General features: G+C 41.0%; 1 protein-coding gene across 2 annotated transcripts in view; it reads left to right on the top strand.

Moving 5' to 3' along the window:
* The window catches only part of LOC119739268 (protein diaphanous homolog 3-like), a 124,407-nt gene that overhangs the window by 62,553 nt on the left and 43,715 nt on the right, over nucleotides 1-18,139 (top strand). For both annotated transcript variants that reach the window (XM_038214129.1, XM_038214130.1), the window contains exons 4-6: nucleotides 1,467-1,619; nucleotides 12,492-12,621; nucleotides 15,005-15,037. In XM_038214129.1, coding sequence (XP_038070057.1) covers nucleotides 1,467-1,619; nucleotides 12,492-12,621; nucleotides 15,005-15,037 — 316 coding nt within the window. The remainder of the gene's footprint in view (nucleotides 1-1,466; nucleotides 1,620-12,491; nucleotides 12,622-15,004; nucleotides 15,038-18,139) is intronic.

Below are 18,139 nucleotides of genomic sequence, written 5' to 3'. Positions count from 1 at the left end.
GGGTTGTGACTTTGTATATACATGTACCGGGTTGTGTTATATGAAGAGCAAAGTGACATCATGAGGACACCATATGATGTGTTTTTTATTGATTTTCGGAATGTAGGTAGGCCGGGATGTGTTATAGGTAAAAATGGAGGTGACGTCGTCATGACGTCATCGTGTGATTTTATATCAATTTTTGAATTTTTGAAGATAATCACGATATCTCTCGTACCCAACATGCTAAATTTAAAATTGTTTTTGCATTAGGTCTGTTAGTTAATAGTTACATGCACAACATTTTTTGAAATTTGTGACATCACGATGACATCATCAAAAATGCGATTTTTCAAAACTCATATAAGAGTAAGTCCGATTGTCTTGAAACTTGTTGTGTAGGTATGTACTGTTACTAATATAAAAGAATCCCAAAGTGACGTCATGATGACGTCGTCGGTTGATTTTTTATGATTTTCTAAAATTTAGATTTTTATTCTACTTCCAAATGTTAAACTTCAGTTCATCTGTTTGACTTTAAACTTGGTACAAACCAAGACTACAAAGAAAACATGTGCACTGACAAGTGTTGTTAAGATAACGTCATCGCAGGGCATGTGACATCATCATGAAAGTACACTTTTCAAATTCTCGTATTGAGAAAACTGTTGGTCCCATTGGGTCCCACAATTCAGTAGGAACGTAGTCTATACACGAATTGTAGAGTGAGACTTGAAGGTTTGCAGGGTGGAAAGATCAATAAGTGAGAGGTTTCCACATGGTGTTACCGCAAACCTCTCATGCATTGTAGAGGCAAATTTACCAAGAGGCATGATTAACACCATCAATGTGATTTTATATAAGATTTAAATTTAAACAAACTCCATATTTGTAACCAGTCGATGTTGTCTTTCTGATAAACATTGCTGCTAGTGAAAAGCAAACAGCACCCTCTTGTGGCTTAAAAAACTGTTTGCCTTTTCGGTCAGGTTCCCGTATTTTTCTTTGTTCTTCTCATTCTTTGAACAACTGGGAATTTGTGAAATAATGGAAACATCATCTGTCAGACCTGAGCATAATATAGGAACATCAGATCTGATTTTGCTTTTTACGGGAATTGATGTATTAATCCAGGGTCTTAATTTGTGTTATAAGGTAGAAAAAGCATTGACCCTTCTTCCCGGTTGAAACCCGAAGTGCCTTAATTTTTGCAATTGGTGAAAGATGTGAACTTGCTTTCAACCATGCGAGTCTGTGGAAAGGGAGGCTTTTCAAAAATCTGACGAGTGACACCAAGTATTATTCGAGCGCACTCAGGTGGCAGGTGATCACAGGTCTTGCGATGTAATCTTAAAAGTGCATTTTTTTAATAATATATCTAAAGAACCACTGTTCTGTTGTAAACAGACATAGATCTCTAGTTCTATAATTACATGTATTATATTCCTGCTATGTCTAATTGAGGATTACTTGTTTTATATGTTCAGACAATTGACAGGGTCCATGATGCCTGCAAGTTGCTTTGCTCCAGTGAGAAATTTGTGTCTGTCCTGGAGCACGTTCTTGCCATTGGAAATTTCATCAACAGTGGGTCAGCTCAAGGGGTTTCCATGGGCTTCAGACTGATTTCGTTGCCAAAGGTGAGACACGATTATCATCATCATCTATCATCCATCATTAGATGTCATTATTAAACACGGGGAAAGAACAATGACCTACCAGTCAGACATAATGGTGCTGAGCCAATGCCTATTTTATAGCACACTCGTTCTGCTGGTTGTACAGCACGGTTTATGTAGTACAACACAAACAATTTGCAGTGCTGGGGCGTATTTTCGCGACCGTGACCAGCAACATATGTTTATGACGTCAATTAATAAACAGAAACATGTTTACACATGTGCCCAAACACTGAACCGAAAACAGTGTAAAAAAGTTGTAAACAAACATGGCAGAGGGTGTAAATGGGATGGCAATTGTAACCGGGGAGAGCGATATTTTAATTTAAATGGCTCACTCTCCTCCCAACCGAGTGGTTCCACTAATTTAAAATAATTTGGGTGGAGCGAAGTTTTTTGTTTGTCTCAACAATATCAAAATATTTTATTTACAACACAATATGAGACAATATATATATACAAATTATCAGGTTTTTACAATTGAATGATAGTATATAAGAACTTTGGGTATATAAAACGACAGTCAAAAGGGAAAAAATATAGGCTGAACTGTCACTCCAAGGAAAGGATCACTTGGGATGATCTACGTTCATGTCTTCTCCGTGCTCGATGTTAAAATCGATGTAGAAGCAGCAAAATATTGCAAAATGCAATGCCGGCAACGCTGGATATAAAATTATATTGCTGCTATCGTGGAGCCGCACCCAAAACTTGCAGAAAAAGTGGAGTGTGCAATGTTCGCTATAAATGCTGGTCGCAAAGCAGGGGCAGAACCAGCCAGATAGATGTCAACCCAAAGCAGAGTTGGAACGGAATCAACAATATTTTGGACCTAGTCCTACAAGAAAACTATATGAAACGCCAGGAATGCCAGCTATCCAACTTGAACAAAGCGCGTGGAATGTTAAACTCGCCTGCTCGCTACGCCCATCGCATAGTTGAAAAAGTAGCGGGCAAAATTCTAGGTGGCGCGTGCTGTGCTAAAAAAGTTTAGTTCGCCGCAAGAGGACGCTAGGCAAAAAGATGATCGATCATAACGCAATGCTCGTGGCTGACAAAGTGACATACAAGTAATTTACTTAAAGGAAACATGCAGTCCAAAATTTTCATAACATATTTTATTTTATATATACATTCATTTATGTGTATTAAATGTGAATTAAAAGCAGAACTGGTTCTGGTGTATGTTTAGTGTGGTAATTTGCCGTCCAAAATTGAACCCCCCCGTTTTGATTTTCGCGGCAACTCCAAATGAGGGCGCTGTTCATGACGTAAACAAAGGCAGAGAAATCCAGGGCCCGTAAATGACGTCTGGGTACAAGACGGATTAGCGAAGCTACTGTGCTGTGTGTATGTGCAGCCGCCGCGTACCCGTACGTGGCATTATATGCACACGTACGAACACACAGACGTGCCACAGTTCCACCGTTGTCGAATGAACACAACGACGACCGTCATGACCGTGAAAGTTCCGAAGACTCTTCCTCTTCTTCCCTTAGCGAATCCGATGAAAATGGTACAGATTCGTCCGATTCGAATCAGAGTTCTAATGATTCAGACACTGACTCGATGTTTTTTTAGGGGCATGCCCAAGTTGCTGTACAGACCAGCATCAAAGCACGACGGCTCAAAGTGCAGCGAGGGCCGCGAACTCACTCACGAGGGCCGCTCAGAGGGACGCGAACTCACTGGGCCCGGACCACTTTGCTCTGGTATTTACCTTCACTTTGGCTCTCCAAATGCTCCGATATTTCGGATTTACTGGAAACAAATGAAGGCTTAACTCCATCCTTGGTAGTTTTGCTACACCCAGCAGCCACACACCTTGTCGGCATGGCTGAAAATCGGGTGTTATTTCTCCTCGATTCCGAACGAAACACCAGAAAAACTTTCAGTGCCGCAATGTATATGTACATGTATTATGATGCACGCCGCAATGCCGGTGCCCCCCGCAGCGCGGCAAGTCTCTGCCTTGATTTGCATCATACCCCTCGCGAAGTTTTATGTTAATGAAGCTTCCCTTTGTGGGGCTGAGTAGTTTGACCAAACATGTTCACAAATTATTTTCCCCCATTTATCCCAGGAAATAAACACCGCCATACACAAAATATTGTTAAGAACATCATCCTTAATTGATTTAAGCCAAAAAAATGCAATCAAAATTTTATTTCATGTTCCCTTTAAGTTATGACATGTGATGCATGATGGAGTAGGGAAACTGTCGGGTAAAAGTGTTAACGAAAACCCGACCTGGTTACACTCACCCCCTAATTTAAAAAAAAAAAAGAAGTTTTGTAAAAGGGAATTTTATAGTAACTAACAGTTAACAGTTTGTTCATTCGCCAGATACCGAATTGATTTGGGCAAGCTGGCATCAAGTCATGGGGCTATTACAGGTCCAAAAGAAAAATATCAAACACATAATGGACTCCCACTGGTCCCGTACATGTACGTCAATTACCATTTGGCTCCCAGGCCAATCAATTACCATTTGGCTCCCAGGCCAACCATTAATGAATGGGTATGCATGGCCCAGTCCACATCTGTGGGGGACAGCCGTGGTTGCGCTATGGAAATACAGCACATCCGACCCCTGGGGTACGTAAGGGGGAGTGGCTGCCCCTTACAAAATTCAAATCACATTGTATTACTAAATATCAATAACATACCCATAAAAACTAATGATACATGTACATGTAAAATCATGTGTGTATGTGTATTAGGCATGGGCTGTCTTCGAATCCTGTTAAAGACGCTACTTTAAAACCTGCAAGAATAGGCAGGAGCTGGGGTGGTGGTGGGTAAATTTATCCAGCTTGCACAAAAAGCTGTGACAGAATGAGACACACACACACGTAACAGAGCATTTTAAACACCTCACATTATTAGGCTGTTAGAATTTACACACTGGCCATCATGGCATTGTAAATTGCAAAATGAACTGACTGAAACCATGAGTAGCACTAAACCTATGTTTCCCCTAGTATAATGAATTTTGTCAAAATTCATATATTGTGACAAAATCTTGTAAGTCGTGACAGAGAACGTGACTGGAAGCGGTTGAGGCGACTGCAGAAACAGGCCTGCCAGATTGCTGAAAGAAACCGCAGAAGTAATTGCTCCAGCCATCAGTATCCTGTTCCAGGCCTTCCTCGATCAAGGTACCATACCAGCTGCATGGAAGAAGGCTTTAATAGTCCCTCTATTCAAGAAAAGGAATCGATCCTTACCATATAACTATAGGCCTATATCACTCACGTCCATCCTAAGTAAGCTGTGTGAACATGTGGTTCACAGTGCTATCATCAACCATCTGACTGACCACAAGATCATAACTGATGCGCAACATGGGTTCAGAAAGAGGTGCTCTTGCGACACCCAACTTATACTAACCATAGATGATCAGGCTAAAGGAATAACAAAGTGAAAGAGCAGACCGTCTTGATACTGTTGGACTTTAGTATAGCCTTTGATAAGGTTTCCCATAGATTTCTCCTGCACATGATTGAGCACTATGGTGTGCGTGGAACAAGTCTCCAGTGGGTCAAGAATTTCCTCAGCCAGCGCACTCAGCAAGTACTGGTAGACGGGAAAGTCAGCACACAAGCTATGGTATCATCTGGAGTGTCCTAGGACCGCTGCTCTTTTTGGCGTTCATCAATGACCTCCCTGACAGCGTGAAGAGCTCCAAAACAAGATTATATGCGGACGACTGTGTGCTGTACAAGAGAATTTCATCACCTCAGGATGCTTCTCTACTTCAGGAAGACCTGGATGCATTACAGAAATGGGAAGAGACGTGGCTGATGGAGTTTCATCCATCAAAGTGTCGGGTAGTGAGCATCACAAACAAGCGCAAACCAACATCTGCAACCTACACAATCCATGGCACGACCCTCGAAGTTTGGCTGGCAGCTCGGATGATTCAACTGTTATGAACAACGTCTGGCAGCATTTGGTCAAGTTAGCTGACTATTGCTGGCGGAGCTGGGTATTTTGGGATCCCACTCCAGTTTCATTGCCCCAAGTCTAGTGATGAACAGCACTAGACTTTGGACTGGTATTGGATGATCTTCATGGTAGACAACAATGGCAGTCCCGACTCTAAGTTGAGCTACTGTTCATCTCTCCTTGGGGAAGAAATGGTATTTATCATCTCGTCTGGCCTCTTAAATGAGCACCCCAGTCGGCATCGTCAGTCAGTAAGAGCTACGGCAGAAAGTAGCTAAACTGAAGCCTTGCATCACCACACTCCAAGAAACCTTTCTGTCGAGTACTTGTCCTGATGGCGAATGTAGTATAACAGGCTACACACTTCATAGAAATGACAGGTCTACCTTTGGAGGTGGTGTCGCCGCATACATCAAGGATGATCTCCCCTGTCGTCGTAGATCTGATCTTGAGTGCAAGTGCCATGAGATACTATGGCTTGAGTACCACGCACGGCATCAGCATATCTTTGTCTCTTCTGTGTACCGCCCCCCATCAGCTGATGATACCTTATATGAGTGTATCTACAATTCAATTACAAAAGTCCAAGAAAGTGAGGTGCAATCTTCCTTCATCAATCTTCCATCTCTTGACAGCGGCACTGTTCCATCTGCCTGGAAGTTTGCAAATGTAACATCTGTTCCCAAAGCTGGCTCATCAAGTGACCCTAAAAACTATAGGCCGATAGCACTCCTTCCAGTTGTCTCCAAGGTCATGGAAAGAGTCTTAAATCATGCTCTTCTCACACACTGTTGTGCAAACAACCTATTACCCAATCTGCAGTTTGGCTTTCTCCCCAAAAGATCTACAAATGACGCTCTTCTTCTTATCACGCAACAAATTAAGGATAACCTCGATAAAGGGTATGAGTCTCGCCTCATCGCACTTGATTTGTCTGCAGCATTTGATCAGGTGTGGCACACTGGACTTCTTGCTAAATTAAAGAACTGTGGCATCACTGGCAACCTGCTCTGCTGCTTCAAGTCATACCTAAGCAACAGATTTCAGCAGGTAACAGTTGGAGGTCAAACTTCACGCAAATCACCCATTACGTCTGGAGTACCCAAGGGCAGTGTGCTGGGTCCTACTCTTTTCCTCATCTTCACCAGTGACATCACTGAAAACCTTGAAAACACTATGTTAAGCAATGCAGATGACTGCACACTATTCTCCACAATCACATCTCCAGGGCAGAGAACACAATGTGCAGCTTTACTTCAACGAGATCTGAACAAGCTAGCATCATGGGCAGAGAACTGGAAACTTAAGTTCAATGCATCTAAAACCCAGTCGATCATCATTTCACGATCAAGATCTACAGACCCACACTACCCTCAACTAAATTTTCTTGGGCAGCCACTGCACAATGTGGACTCAATCAAAATTTTGGGAGTCACATTGGATGCTAAACTCTCCTGGACTCAACATATTAGCAACCTGGCCCTAGCCTCTAGTAGAAAACTAGGGATGATGCGGAAAGCAAAATGGAATAACCTGGAGAGCAGAACTGCTACCATCTACAAATCCTTCATTAGACCTACATTGGAATATTGCAGTCCAATCTGGGGTACGGCAGCAAAATCAAAACTGGGGATCCTTGACAGACTTCAAAAGAAAGCCATAGCTTCCATTCCACCAACTCTTCATGCAGAACTACAATCCTGGCCAAATCTCGCTGGGCCCCCAACCCGCCAGCCCCCGCTCAATGCTGTCTCTCATTGAGCGGTGTGAGCTCCATCCCCAGAAGAGAACAACATTGACCGGGGGAGCGGGGGAGTTGGTGACCGTTGGAGGCTAAGGTTATTTCCAAGTGTCCCAATCATTTTGGCCGGGATTGTCTGAATGTACAATAGCCTTGATATTGGATTTGGATATTGCGCGTAGTACGCGCTCAAATAATAATACACACACGCGCGCGCTGGTGGTCAATGCACATGATTCACCATGACGGTGCACCATGTCATTTTGACCGATATTTTTACAAAATACAGATTGTGTTCGACGTGAAAGCCGTATTAGGATACACAAACAACGTATCATCTTCTTCAATTTGTTTTTAATCCCTTATTTGGACGCAAAATCCATCCAAACCATAGTGTAACCACGGTTCACCACTGTAAATTATATAATAAGCAGAGTCACTCAATTCCTTTATATCATTTGGTTTGGATGGATCACCGATGGATTTTTCGGCAAATTAACGGAATGAGTGAATACAAACAAATTGACAAGGATTGTATATTGTTTGTGTATCATAATGAGCCTTTCAAGTTAAACACAAACTGTATTTTGTACAGTTGTTGGCCAAAATGGCATGGTGAACCGTCATGGCGAACTGTTACGATGCACGCAACAATAAAGTTGTGATTTTAAAGAATTGGAACATTTGTATTTTTTATTTCCATTTTTGTATTACTATCAATCATTATTATCTGGCCTAAATATGTGTTCTTTCATTCAACCTTCAGCCGCCATTTCATATTTTGGAAACAAAACTCAAGAAAACTGCTCCCCAAACGGCATGTCATGCATATTTTGGTAAATGAAAAAATTCAGACAATCCTGGCCAAATCTCGCTGGGCCCCCAACCCCCCAGCCCCCGCTCAATGTTGTCTCTCATTGCACGGTGTGGGCTCCATCCCCAGAAGAGAACAACATTGACCGGGGGAGCGGGGGAGTTGGTGACCGTTGGAGGCTAAGGTTATTTCCAAGTGTCCCAACCATTTTGGCCGGGATTGTAGGTATTCAGTCTCTAAGTCATCGTAGGCAAGTTGCTGGTCTAACAGTCTTCAGGACAATGCAGTGCTCTCCTCTGCCTCATCCTCTGGACAGACTCAAACTACCTCCACTCACAGCACGCCGTTCTACCAGGCAGTCATCTGCATCCCATCAACATACAGTCCATATAAGACCAATTGTAGAGTACGCCTAGCCATGCGCTACAGAATCTGCTATGATCTGGTAGACATCAGTTGGAACCAACATCTCTCTCGCTTTTGGACTCCCTACTTCAGCTCTCAAGTATACTCATCCTCCTTCCCTCGTACCAGCAAGGAATGGAACTCCCTTAAGAAGGATCCTAGTGACTTTGCAACACTCAATGCCTTCAAGGTGGCATGGAGGGAAGCCACCATCTAACATGTAGACATTTAACTTTTTAACCGCACTTCACTGTATATATATCATGCACAAGATTTTTGTTTGTCTGCGTACATATTATGACTGGGCGCGCATCCAACCTGCTGTGCGTTTATCTTCATTCATGAAGCCTGCACTATATATGGAAGAAGAAGTCACTTGTGGCAAAACAATAGAAAGCTGCCCTGCCGTTCCAAGCCATAGCGACAAGACAGAATGAAGTAGGCCAGTGTTGGTTCCAGTGTTCTAGCCAGGCATTAAATAGCGCTAGCACCTGCTATGCTGAAATTGCGCTGCTACTGCTACGCTGTACATTTTACTTGTGTAAAAAAAATCTGCTTCTGTTTGTTAGTATAGGCGTGGCGACTTCACACATTGCTACTGAAGGTACGACACAGCAAGAGAAGTTTTGAAATAAACCACGATCCAACTGCACATTCCCCATTCGATACTGGTACCGTGATGCCATTCATACGAAAATATACATACATTGGCATTCGTTATGAAAACAAATGCTGTTTCCAGTGCTACGTACATCTTTTTGTCACATTTAACCTTATTTTAAAGTTTTATTTTTCCAGTTTGAAGGCTGTTTTTGGGTGCCTTCTCCGTTTTTGTGCTAATGCACAGCTCTATATTCATGAGCAAAACTTTGATGTCATTTCATGCAGATTAATGTAACATGGCCATTTCAGCAACAATAAATTGCTAGAATTTTGGATATTTTGCTGTCATAAATTTCTTTTCTTTTGTGATTCTTTGCTGTGTCAGTAAGCCGATGAGCAATCCTTTCTCACAAATGTTTTCAATTAGCAAATTTTGGTGAATAATTTGAAAGAAACCCCCTAAACTGAACAGTGTCTTCCTGAAATCACATCACAGCAACAGCGCGCTCAGTAGTCCGGAAAAACATGGATACTTTTAAATGAATGTTTAAAGCCGTGCACTTTGCAATAAGACTAACCAAAAAAGGATGTCAAACTAGTTTTAATATTACATTTCAGAGAAGTAGAAAGTTGCACAAAATGTGTTCCTGAGAAGAATTCATTGCACGAACCCTTTAATTAAGAAAGAGAGGTATGCATTTACGGATTGAAGACATCAGATATGATTTGTGCCGAGATAATTCAGAATTTTACATGCAGGAACTTGTCTTAAAACATGCTTGACAAAATGTGAATATGTTTGCCCATTAATGAAAAGGAATGCCCGATTAACCCCTTACTGCTGGTTCAGATGAAATTGGAATGAACAACGCGATACTTTTAATTTGAATGCATCTTTTACACGGAGGAGTGAAGCTAAAAGGCGATAGATTGCTTGGATAGTGAAGTTGAATGATTCTTTTTGATTGTCGAATGACGATCTGCGTGATCTTTCAATTTCAATCTAAATTGAATGAGCCAGGCGTTAAATTGAATGAAAACTTGGTGAAGTTGGCGGGGAAAACCTATATTAATACTTATAATCATAAAAAGTTATAAAGCCCTGGTATCTAGGAAAACCTATTCACTGCGCTGGGTCTGAGACAATAATATTAATGATAAGGTTGAATGGAGAGTTTTGAGACAAGATTTGAAAGATTTGAAAGATTCAGTGTCAGGTTGTGATCTCATGGCCATTGGTAGTTTATAACGCGATAACCCGCCACCACGAGAGGGCGTTATCACAACCAACCAATATCACCCACGAACCCGTAGGAACGTCTAGGCCAACTCCTACTGGCTATGTAATGCGCGGGCACCTTTTTGGCCTACTATATGTAGCGCGAATAAAAAAAATCATAGTAGTTCCGAAGCAAACTCTCAAATTTCTTCCAGTGATGTGAAAGATGCAGCAAGACGTTTGATGCAACTTCACTGGTCAGCTCTTTTCTTGTGTGTAGTATGTGTGGGACTGAAAATGAACAGTAATTGCCTGCAGAAGTCACGCATGCGCACTAGTTGCCCCCCATTTTGGGGGGGGGTGACAAACTGCAGACAGCACCTCTGAAGCAGTTGCTGCGTAAACACTGACCTGGGCAGATCTCATGTGTAATTCACTGACTTGTTGAAGAGATGTTGATTGGGAGAGGACCTGGAGGGTTTCTTCTGCATGATAGTGCTGTCAGCTCAGTTAAACCATTGCTATGACGTCACACTATTGTTAAAAGTGTGGATTCGGAACTACGAATCTGTTACGCTGGTCACAAAGTGTGGATTCGGAACGAAGAATCTTTAGTAAAGTGTGGATTCGGAATTACGAATCCACACTTTGAACACGTCAGATTGTTCTCTATAATGAGCATTAATAGGACCGTCTGCGTGAAAATTTCCTTCCGAAATTACCAGTGCATCTTCCCTGTCAGATTCTCCGCCGTCACTGCAAAACCTTCTTCGAGTCAGAAAGAAATCATCGTCTGAACTATCAATTTGTCAACGGAAGGAGCCGGGACAAATGTTGCAACCTGACGCCACTTTTTTCTCCATATATCATCTCAATGAAGGGCATTCATTGCAAAAATGATGATAAGACATGAATCTGGGACTGAGAAATATTTCCAATGTTGTTAGGAAATACTTCTTGACTCTCCATAGACTTTGTACACAATCGCGGAAGTGGCGTCAGGTTGCAACATTTATCCCAAGTCTTTTCATCTCCACTCACTGTTAATGCCAATACTTCTTTTGACGTAATGGTTTAAGTCGAAGAATACACTCGCACACTCGCAAGTGTGGATTCTTAATTTACGAATTCACTCGGCGCTTCGCGCCTCGTGAATTCTTAAATTACGAATCCGCACTTTCTCGTGTATTCTCCTTAACTGAATTGGAATTGACATTGGCTTTCCCGGACCAGTACTTGATACTGAAATTGAACTGAGCCAGCTGGTTGGCCCACTTCATCTTCATTGCCCCTAAATTAGCTGTTGTTGATGTAGATGAAGAACTCTGCCCCCAGAAGGTGATCATGAAACATTTCTGTCACCGCCCACTTCAGTGCTAGGAGCTCGAGCTTCATGGAGCTGTAGTTGCTCAGCTTCCTCTCTGGAGGGCGGAGGCCGTGACTTGCATAAGAGATTACTACTCGCCCCTGCTCCTGGTACTGAGACAACACAGCACCAAGTCCACTGAAGGAAGCATCGGTTTCGACCATTAACGGTTCTGGAGTCGAGGTAGCCAAGAACAGGCGGGGTTGTCAGTCTGGCCTTGATCTCCTCAATTGCCTTGGTGCAGTCTTAGTTCCAGCGGCTGCAGAACTCCTCCATCTGGTTTTGAGTGGCATGTCACCAAGCTGCCCCCTGCTTACACCCCTGCTTTGTCAGCAAAGCATGGAGCAGCGCTGCCACCATGTGGTTCACTTGGTTGTCTTCAAAAGCTAAAAAGATTCAGTGGATGTAAATACCAATAACAAATAACAAGCCTCTAGTACTAATGACATCCGACTTTGTTTATGTGTGTGCTTTCCTATGGTGCTCAGTGGACCATGGACCCCCACTGGCTCCATAGGAAAGTGCACATGTAAACAAAGTGTGACGTCATTCGTACGGCTTATTGAATCAATAAGCTTCATTTTAAGTAAGATTTGAGGCTTTGCATGGTGGAGATACTAAATAATGAAAGGTTTGCGGAAACACCATGTGCGAATAATTGCTCAACTATTTAATTATTTATTAAGCTTCATTTTGTTTTTATTCATTCTTTTTTTTTCCTTTCTTTTTTTAAGCTAGCAGATTGCCGGGGCAGAAATAAGTCATGCACACTCTTAAAGTATGTCGTTCAACAGATCAAGAAAGACAACCCTGAACTTCTCAGCTTCATTGATGAATTTATGCCTATGACTCGACTCTTTGATGGTAAGATTTTGTTTAAGGAAAATGAAACGTTGATTCATCTCTTAAGAGTTCATTGGAACGTTTTGTATTTTCTCCTTTAGTGCTTTGCCCAAACAAGAGTTTTACAAAAAAATTCACAGAAAGTAAAATTTCTGGCAAGTTTGAAATATCCTTACACTTAACCATATATGTTTTAATACAAGAATTCCCATTTTTTTTTAAAATGGGCAGTGAACCCTTTTCAAATGTCCCCCCCCCCCAAAAAAAATGATGAAACAAAAATGATGTGAAAAATACCATAATTTTCGGAATATAAGCCGTGGCTTATACATTGAATTTGCCCATGAAAATATTTACTGCGGCTTATACACAGGCAGCTTATACGCCGAGCCTTGAAGAATAAAAATGAAATTCAAATGTGTATTTAATGTACTGGTATAAGAAGAGATCTGTTGCTGAAATGAATTATCAATTAAGAAAGTCATTAACAAACCGAAACCATGTCCCACGTAAAGGTACCGAGCGGTAAAAAGTACAGTGAAAGCTGTCTTCGACCACAGACCATGGTCCGTGCTTCGATGTTTGCGACCGGCTGTACATACGTTACGCTAGTGCATGCCATGTAGCATATCCCCCCATAGCGCAAGTGGACCACACCGTTTGTGGTAATAAAGAGGTGTACTTTCTTGGGAACAATAATTACCAATATTTTCGCTGTTAAAAAAAGAAAAAAGACGACTAATACTTTTTATGGTGTTCAAAACATTTGTTTATTCGATAATCAGTTGTTCAACGTCACAATCAAATTTTTTTCTTGAAATGTATTCAAGAAAACGATCAAACTCAAAATCAGGGGCTAAATCACCCCTTACGAAATTAATGGATTCGTTCGTAAAAATGTCAGCATCGTTTTGACTATTTTTGAAGAAAGTTATGATCAAAATTTGAATTTTTAACGTTACTACTCGTTAGTAATCACACAAATTTGATAACTTTTGAGGTAAAAACGGACCTGTTTATTCTAAGGACAAAACAAATCAGCATCTGTTGCCACAAAGCAATATTTGTAGCGCTCCAGTGAGTCAGACGACACAGGGTGGGTTGCATACTCTCTCACGTGCTGCGGGAAAATGTTGTCATGCACCGGCGCAGGCTGCCGGGCCATGCGCTAATGTTTAAGGCCGGGGACCGGACGGGGCAGCCGGCAGCAATTCCCGGTGTTTATTTCTCATCATCAATTTCCATATTTGTTTGTAAGAGTATCGATTGTAAATGATTTGATGTAACTTTTGTGGCCCTTTTTACAGCTTCTGTAGTGTAAATGGAACTGGTTCAGAGCATTTTGACTAGAATTTGGAGGCCTTACAAAATTGAAACCACTGCGGTCGGTGCAGCTTATACGCCGGTGCGGCTTATACGCCGACTTCAAATTTTAATTTGCAGATTTTTGCGTGCTGCAGCTTATACTCCGCGCGGCTTATATTCCGAAAATTACGGTATGCAGTTGGTTATGTTAGTGAAGAAAATAATGGTTTGTCAAGTCTCATCGACTTCAAAGAAATTCTGAAATAGTCTTTTTAGACACTTTGAGAAGGAAATATCTTCACCAAAACACCTATACTGAAGAGATTTTGTTGGACCATAACATGGATGCCCCGGCCTTCACACTGAAAAGTTCATCACAGTAGTGACATACTAAAATTAATTGATCGCACCTCGCAGGGTACTGAGAAGGAAATGTGGACATAACAGGTTCAAATAATTGATTTGGATAAAATGGTTATTTTGAGAGAGCAAAAGGGAGTGCACAATAAATGAAATTCTATAAGAGTTTGTCTTTTTGTTTAATTGTTTAAAATTTACTTCAAAAAATGCATAATTCAGACCATTCCCCGTTACGGTCTTACATTCAGAGCTAAATAAAATACTTGCAGCAAAACCTAATGCTATATAATTGGCAAAACTTGAGTTTTGGGCTTTAATTTAGTCCCCCAACATTTGTCAAGCCCCAAAAAAATTCCATACAAAAAATGGCAGTGGCAACCCCCCCCCCCAACAAAAATAGTTGTGAGAAGGGGATTTTTTACACTATTGGGTAATAATTATAGTGTGCATGATTGTGGGATTTTATCGGCGCTCCCCATTTAAAATGTGGTACGAGTCCCCCCCCCCCCCCTTTGATTTTCGGAGGCCTAAGTGTCCAGAGAAAAGAAATGGTCTAGATTTCAGCATGCTTCCCTGCAGAAATGTCTGGATCCACCCCTGCTAGCCCCCCTCTAGAACCAAGCGTGACATACACATGCACCCTTTGTGCCTCATAATATAGCATTGATTGATGTGAAAATATAGTTTGTCCTGAACTTAAATAAGACTTATGTGTTTGTGAATTTTGTGTTTCTTTCAGTGTCTGTCAAGGCCTTGGAAGCAGAAGTTGAGGGTAAGCATGACATTTCTTCTTCATTTTTCCCCAGAGACATAATAATAATAATATAATAATGATAATAATAATAATAATAAAAACAATAATATAAAGCGCTGGTATCTAGGAAAACCTATCACTGCGCTGGGGTCTGAGACAATTAATGATGAGCTTGAATGGAGAGGTAAGTTTGAGACAAGATTTGAAAGAGTCGGTGTCGGGTTTTGATCTCAGGGCTATTGGCAGACTGTTCCATAGGCGAGGGGCTACAACAGAAAAACTTCTGTGTCCATAAGTCTTCAACCTTGAAGATGGAGCCACAAGCAAGTGTGCATCACAAGAGCGTAATTGGTGCACAGGCTTGTATGGCGATATGAGTTGTTGCATGTAATGGGGTGCTGTTCCGTGATAGACTGGTAGGTGATGAGGAGGAGTTTGAATATTATGCGTTGCTCAACAGGAAGCCAGTGTAATCCTTTGAGTACCGGGCTGATGTGTTCAAATTTCTTTGTGCATGTCAGGATACAGGCTGCAATGTTCTGGATTCTTTGAAGGTGATTGATGGTGGAAGCTGGAAGTCCATATAATAGTGAATTGCAATAGTTGAGCCTAAACATGACGATGTCACCATTTATTCCTTTTCTCTAACTATCGACTTACCATGATTTTTATAAATGGTGATCCCGGCTAAAAACTCAAAATTATTAAAGAGGTTGGAATGCTTGAAGACATTTCCGTCATTTTTCGGGTATATGTAGCCTAAGGTGTGATGAAATAAAGACGACTATTGTGTCTGTCATGAAATGAGTACAAAAGGTACTTTTGAGAGCTGTTTTTCAGGTCCTGTTTCGACCCAAACGTGCAATTTGTGTAAAAGTCGTCATTGGGGGCAGCAAACAAAACGTAGTAAATCGTGACGTAATAAAATCTGACTCCCGATGCAGCGTAGTATTAACAGCTCTCAAAAGTACCTTTTGTACTCATTTCATGACAGACACAATAGTCGTTTTTATTTCATCACACCTTAGGCTACATATACCCGAAAAATGACACAACCTCTTTTAATGATCAAATAAAATATCCGACAGAGAGGATAAAACCAACAGACACAACCAATCTTCTGGTTTGTTCAAGTATTATTGTTAACAATTCAACTATGTACAATTATTTACAATGACATTTACAATGATCCAAATTAAACTTTAAATTCCAATTACTTCCATATCAAATATTGACTTTCTGTTGAGCCCTTATATGAATTAGCAAAATCACACAAATGTTCTATGAATCAAATCAAGTTTGGGCTTGTACTTTGTCACGCAGATTCTTGACTGGTCAATTTTTATCAATAATTAATGATCACCCGGTTTCAGTTAAAGGGAATATACATCATTTGCTTTTGCTGTAATTTTCAGAAATGGATGGAATTGGGGGGTTAGAAATATATAGCAAATATAGTTACACTGACTTTTTGGAGGTTTTGGGTTCGAAAATGCTATAAAAACCAAGAAAAACGATCATTTTCCTGTAGTCTGGTTCCCTGACTCTGTATAAGAAGAAACAGAGCAGTTTACATACATTGGGGAATTGTAAGGTCAGGGAACCAGTCTTGCTGGCTCGTACCCGTTCATAGGTTTGTAATCGATTGCAAACAAGTGCAATGGTCAATTGGGTCCAGTATTTGAAAAAAAGCCAGTTGTTTCCAACGCTGATCGGCCGATCAGCGTTGGAAATTGATACAAAAATACCACTTTTCTTGAAAATGACAGTATACCAGGTGCCATAATTTTACAGGATGCTTTAGACTGTCATTTACCAACATCCTATTAAGGTATTTCGCAAAAACTTGGTACTTTTATTTTTCGATGTTTGCAAATGTTGTATATTCCCTTTAAGGATGACTCACAGTGTTTCCCTGGTTATTTTCTAAACATTTGTATTTGTTTTCTCTGAACACTTAGTTTTCTTAGAATTCTAATTACACCAGAACACTAAGGTTATTTGTCTAACAAATTTGAAAAACAAATTGGTACACAATCAATCCAATCACTGTCATGGTGGCATACAAGTAAATAGTTCTTCGTTTTGATTTCACAACCATGGCAATTTACAAAGAGATCTAAAGAGTTCATGATGTGGCCTTAGATTATTCAGTTCTTAAGTTTTCTAAATCACTCAATGCAAAAATTAATGTGTAAATACATGCACATATAACACTTACGGTTGTGATGATTGCATGCTTCCTGATGCCGGGCTGAGTGTTGGAAATGGTGGTCAGATTGGACCGAGGACTGCAAGATCTTACTTCAGCACTGTGAATTGCCGAGCTGAGAAAAACTGGATTTAGTGGCTGTAACTATAGTTGGTCTAGCGCCCTCTATCGACCAGTCTAAATGTCTTGCATTAATGGCCGCTAATAAAGTAACCCAGATCAACGTTACCTAAAAACACAATCACCTAGAATCAAGCAGCATCCTTTAAATAGCATCAAACATTTACATGGTGTCAGATTGGAAACGTCCTGCTCCCCCACTGTACACATGAGATTCGTGATTTTGGTCACGGTTTCAACAAACATTCCATCGTTCATCTAATTCAACAGGGAACGTACGTACGCTCACAAACACTTCGATTCGCGAGTGGACTATGCGACTGTATGTACATTGTGCTACGGAATGGTTGCATAAAATGAACTTTATGGATGGTACTTCGTAAATTAAATGGACACTAGATTCTCTGTTATCATTTGTGTAGATCTGAGGTTAGCACTTACATTAGTTTGAGAGATAATCGTACTCAAATTTAATGGCCATGATCGTCTCTTTGAGTTTGAATTAGACTTGCTACTAGTCTTCCAGTGCTATTGTCCATATAGCGTATACTATATAGCATTTGTAGCTTAAAGCTCTGTAGTTGCTATCATGACTACTATACGGTGTTAACTCGCACACACATACCACTTCCACCTCCATTGCAGGTGACTGGTGATCTAAAAGCCAACTGGAAAAAGTTTAGGCAGCTGTGGGACAGCTATAAAATTGTAACTAACATTGTGGACAAACCTGACAGAATTCGGGTTGCCGCATTCATCACTGCCATAGGCAGAGATGCCCTGGAAAT

Source organism: Patiria miniata, unplaced genomic scaffold, assembly GCF_015706575.1.
Source record: "Patiria miniata isolate m_02_andy unplaced genomic scaffold, ASM1570657v1 HiC_scaffold_30, whole genome shotgun sequence".
In the NCBI taxonomy this organism is placed as follows: domain Eukaryota; kingdom Metazoa; phylum Echinodermata; class Asteroidea; order Valvatida; family Asterinidae; genus Patiria; species Patiria miniata.
The sequence above is the reverse complement of the archived record's forward strand: the minus strand, read 5'-3'. Positions and strand labels throughout refer to the sequence as shown.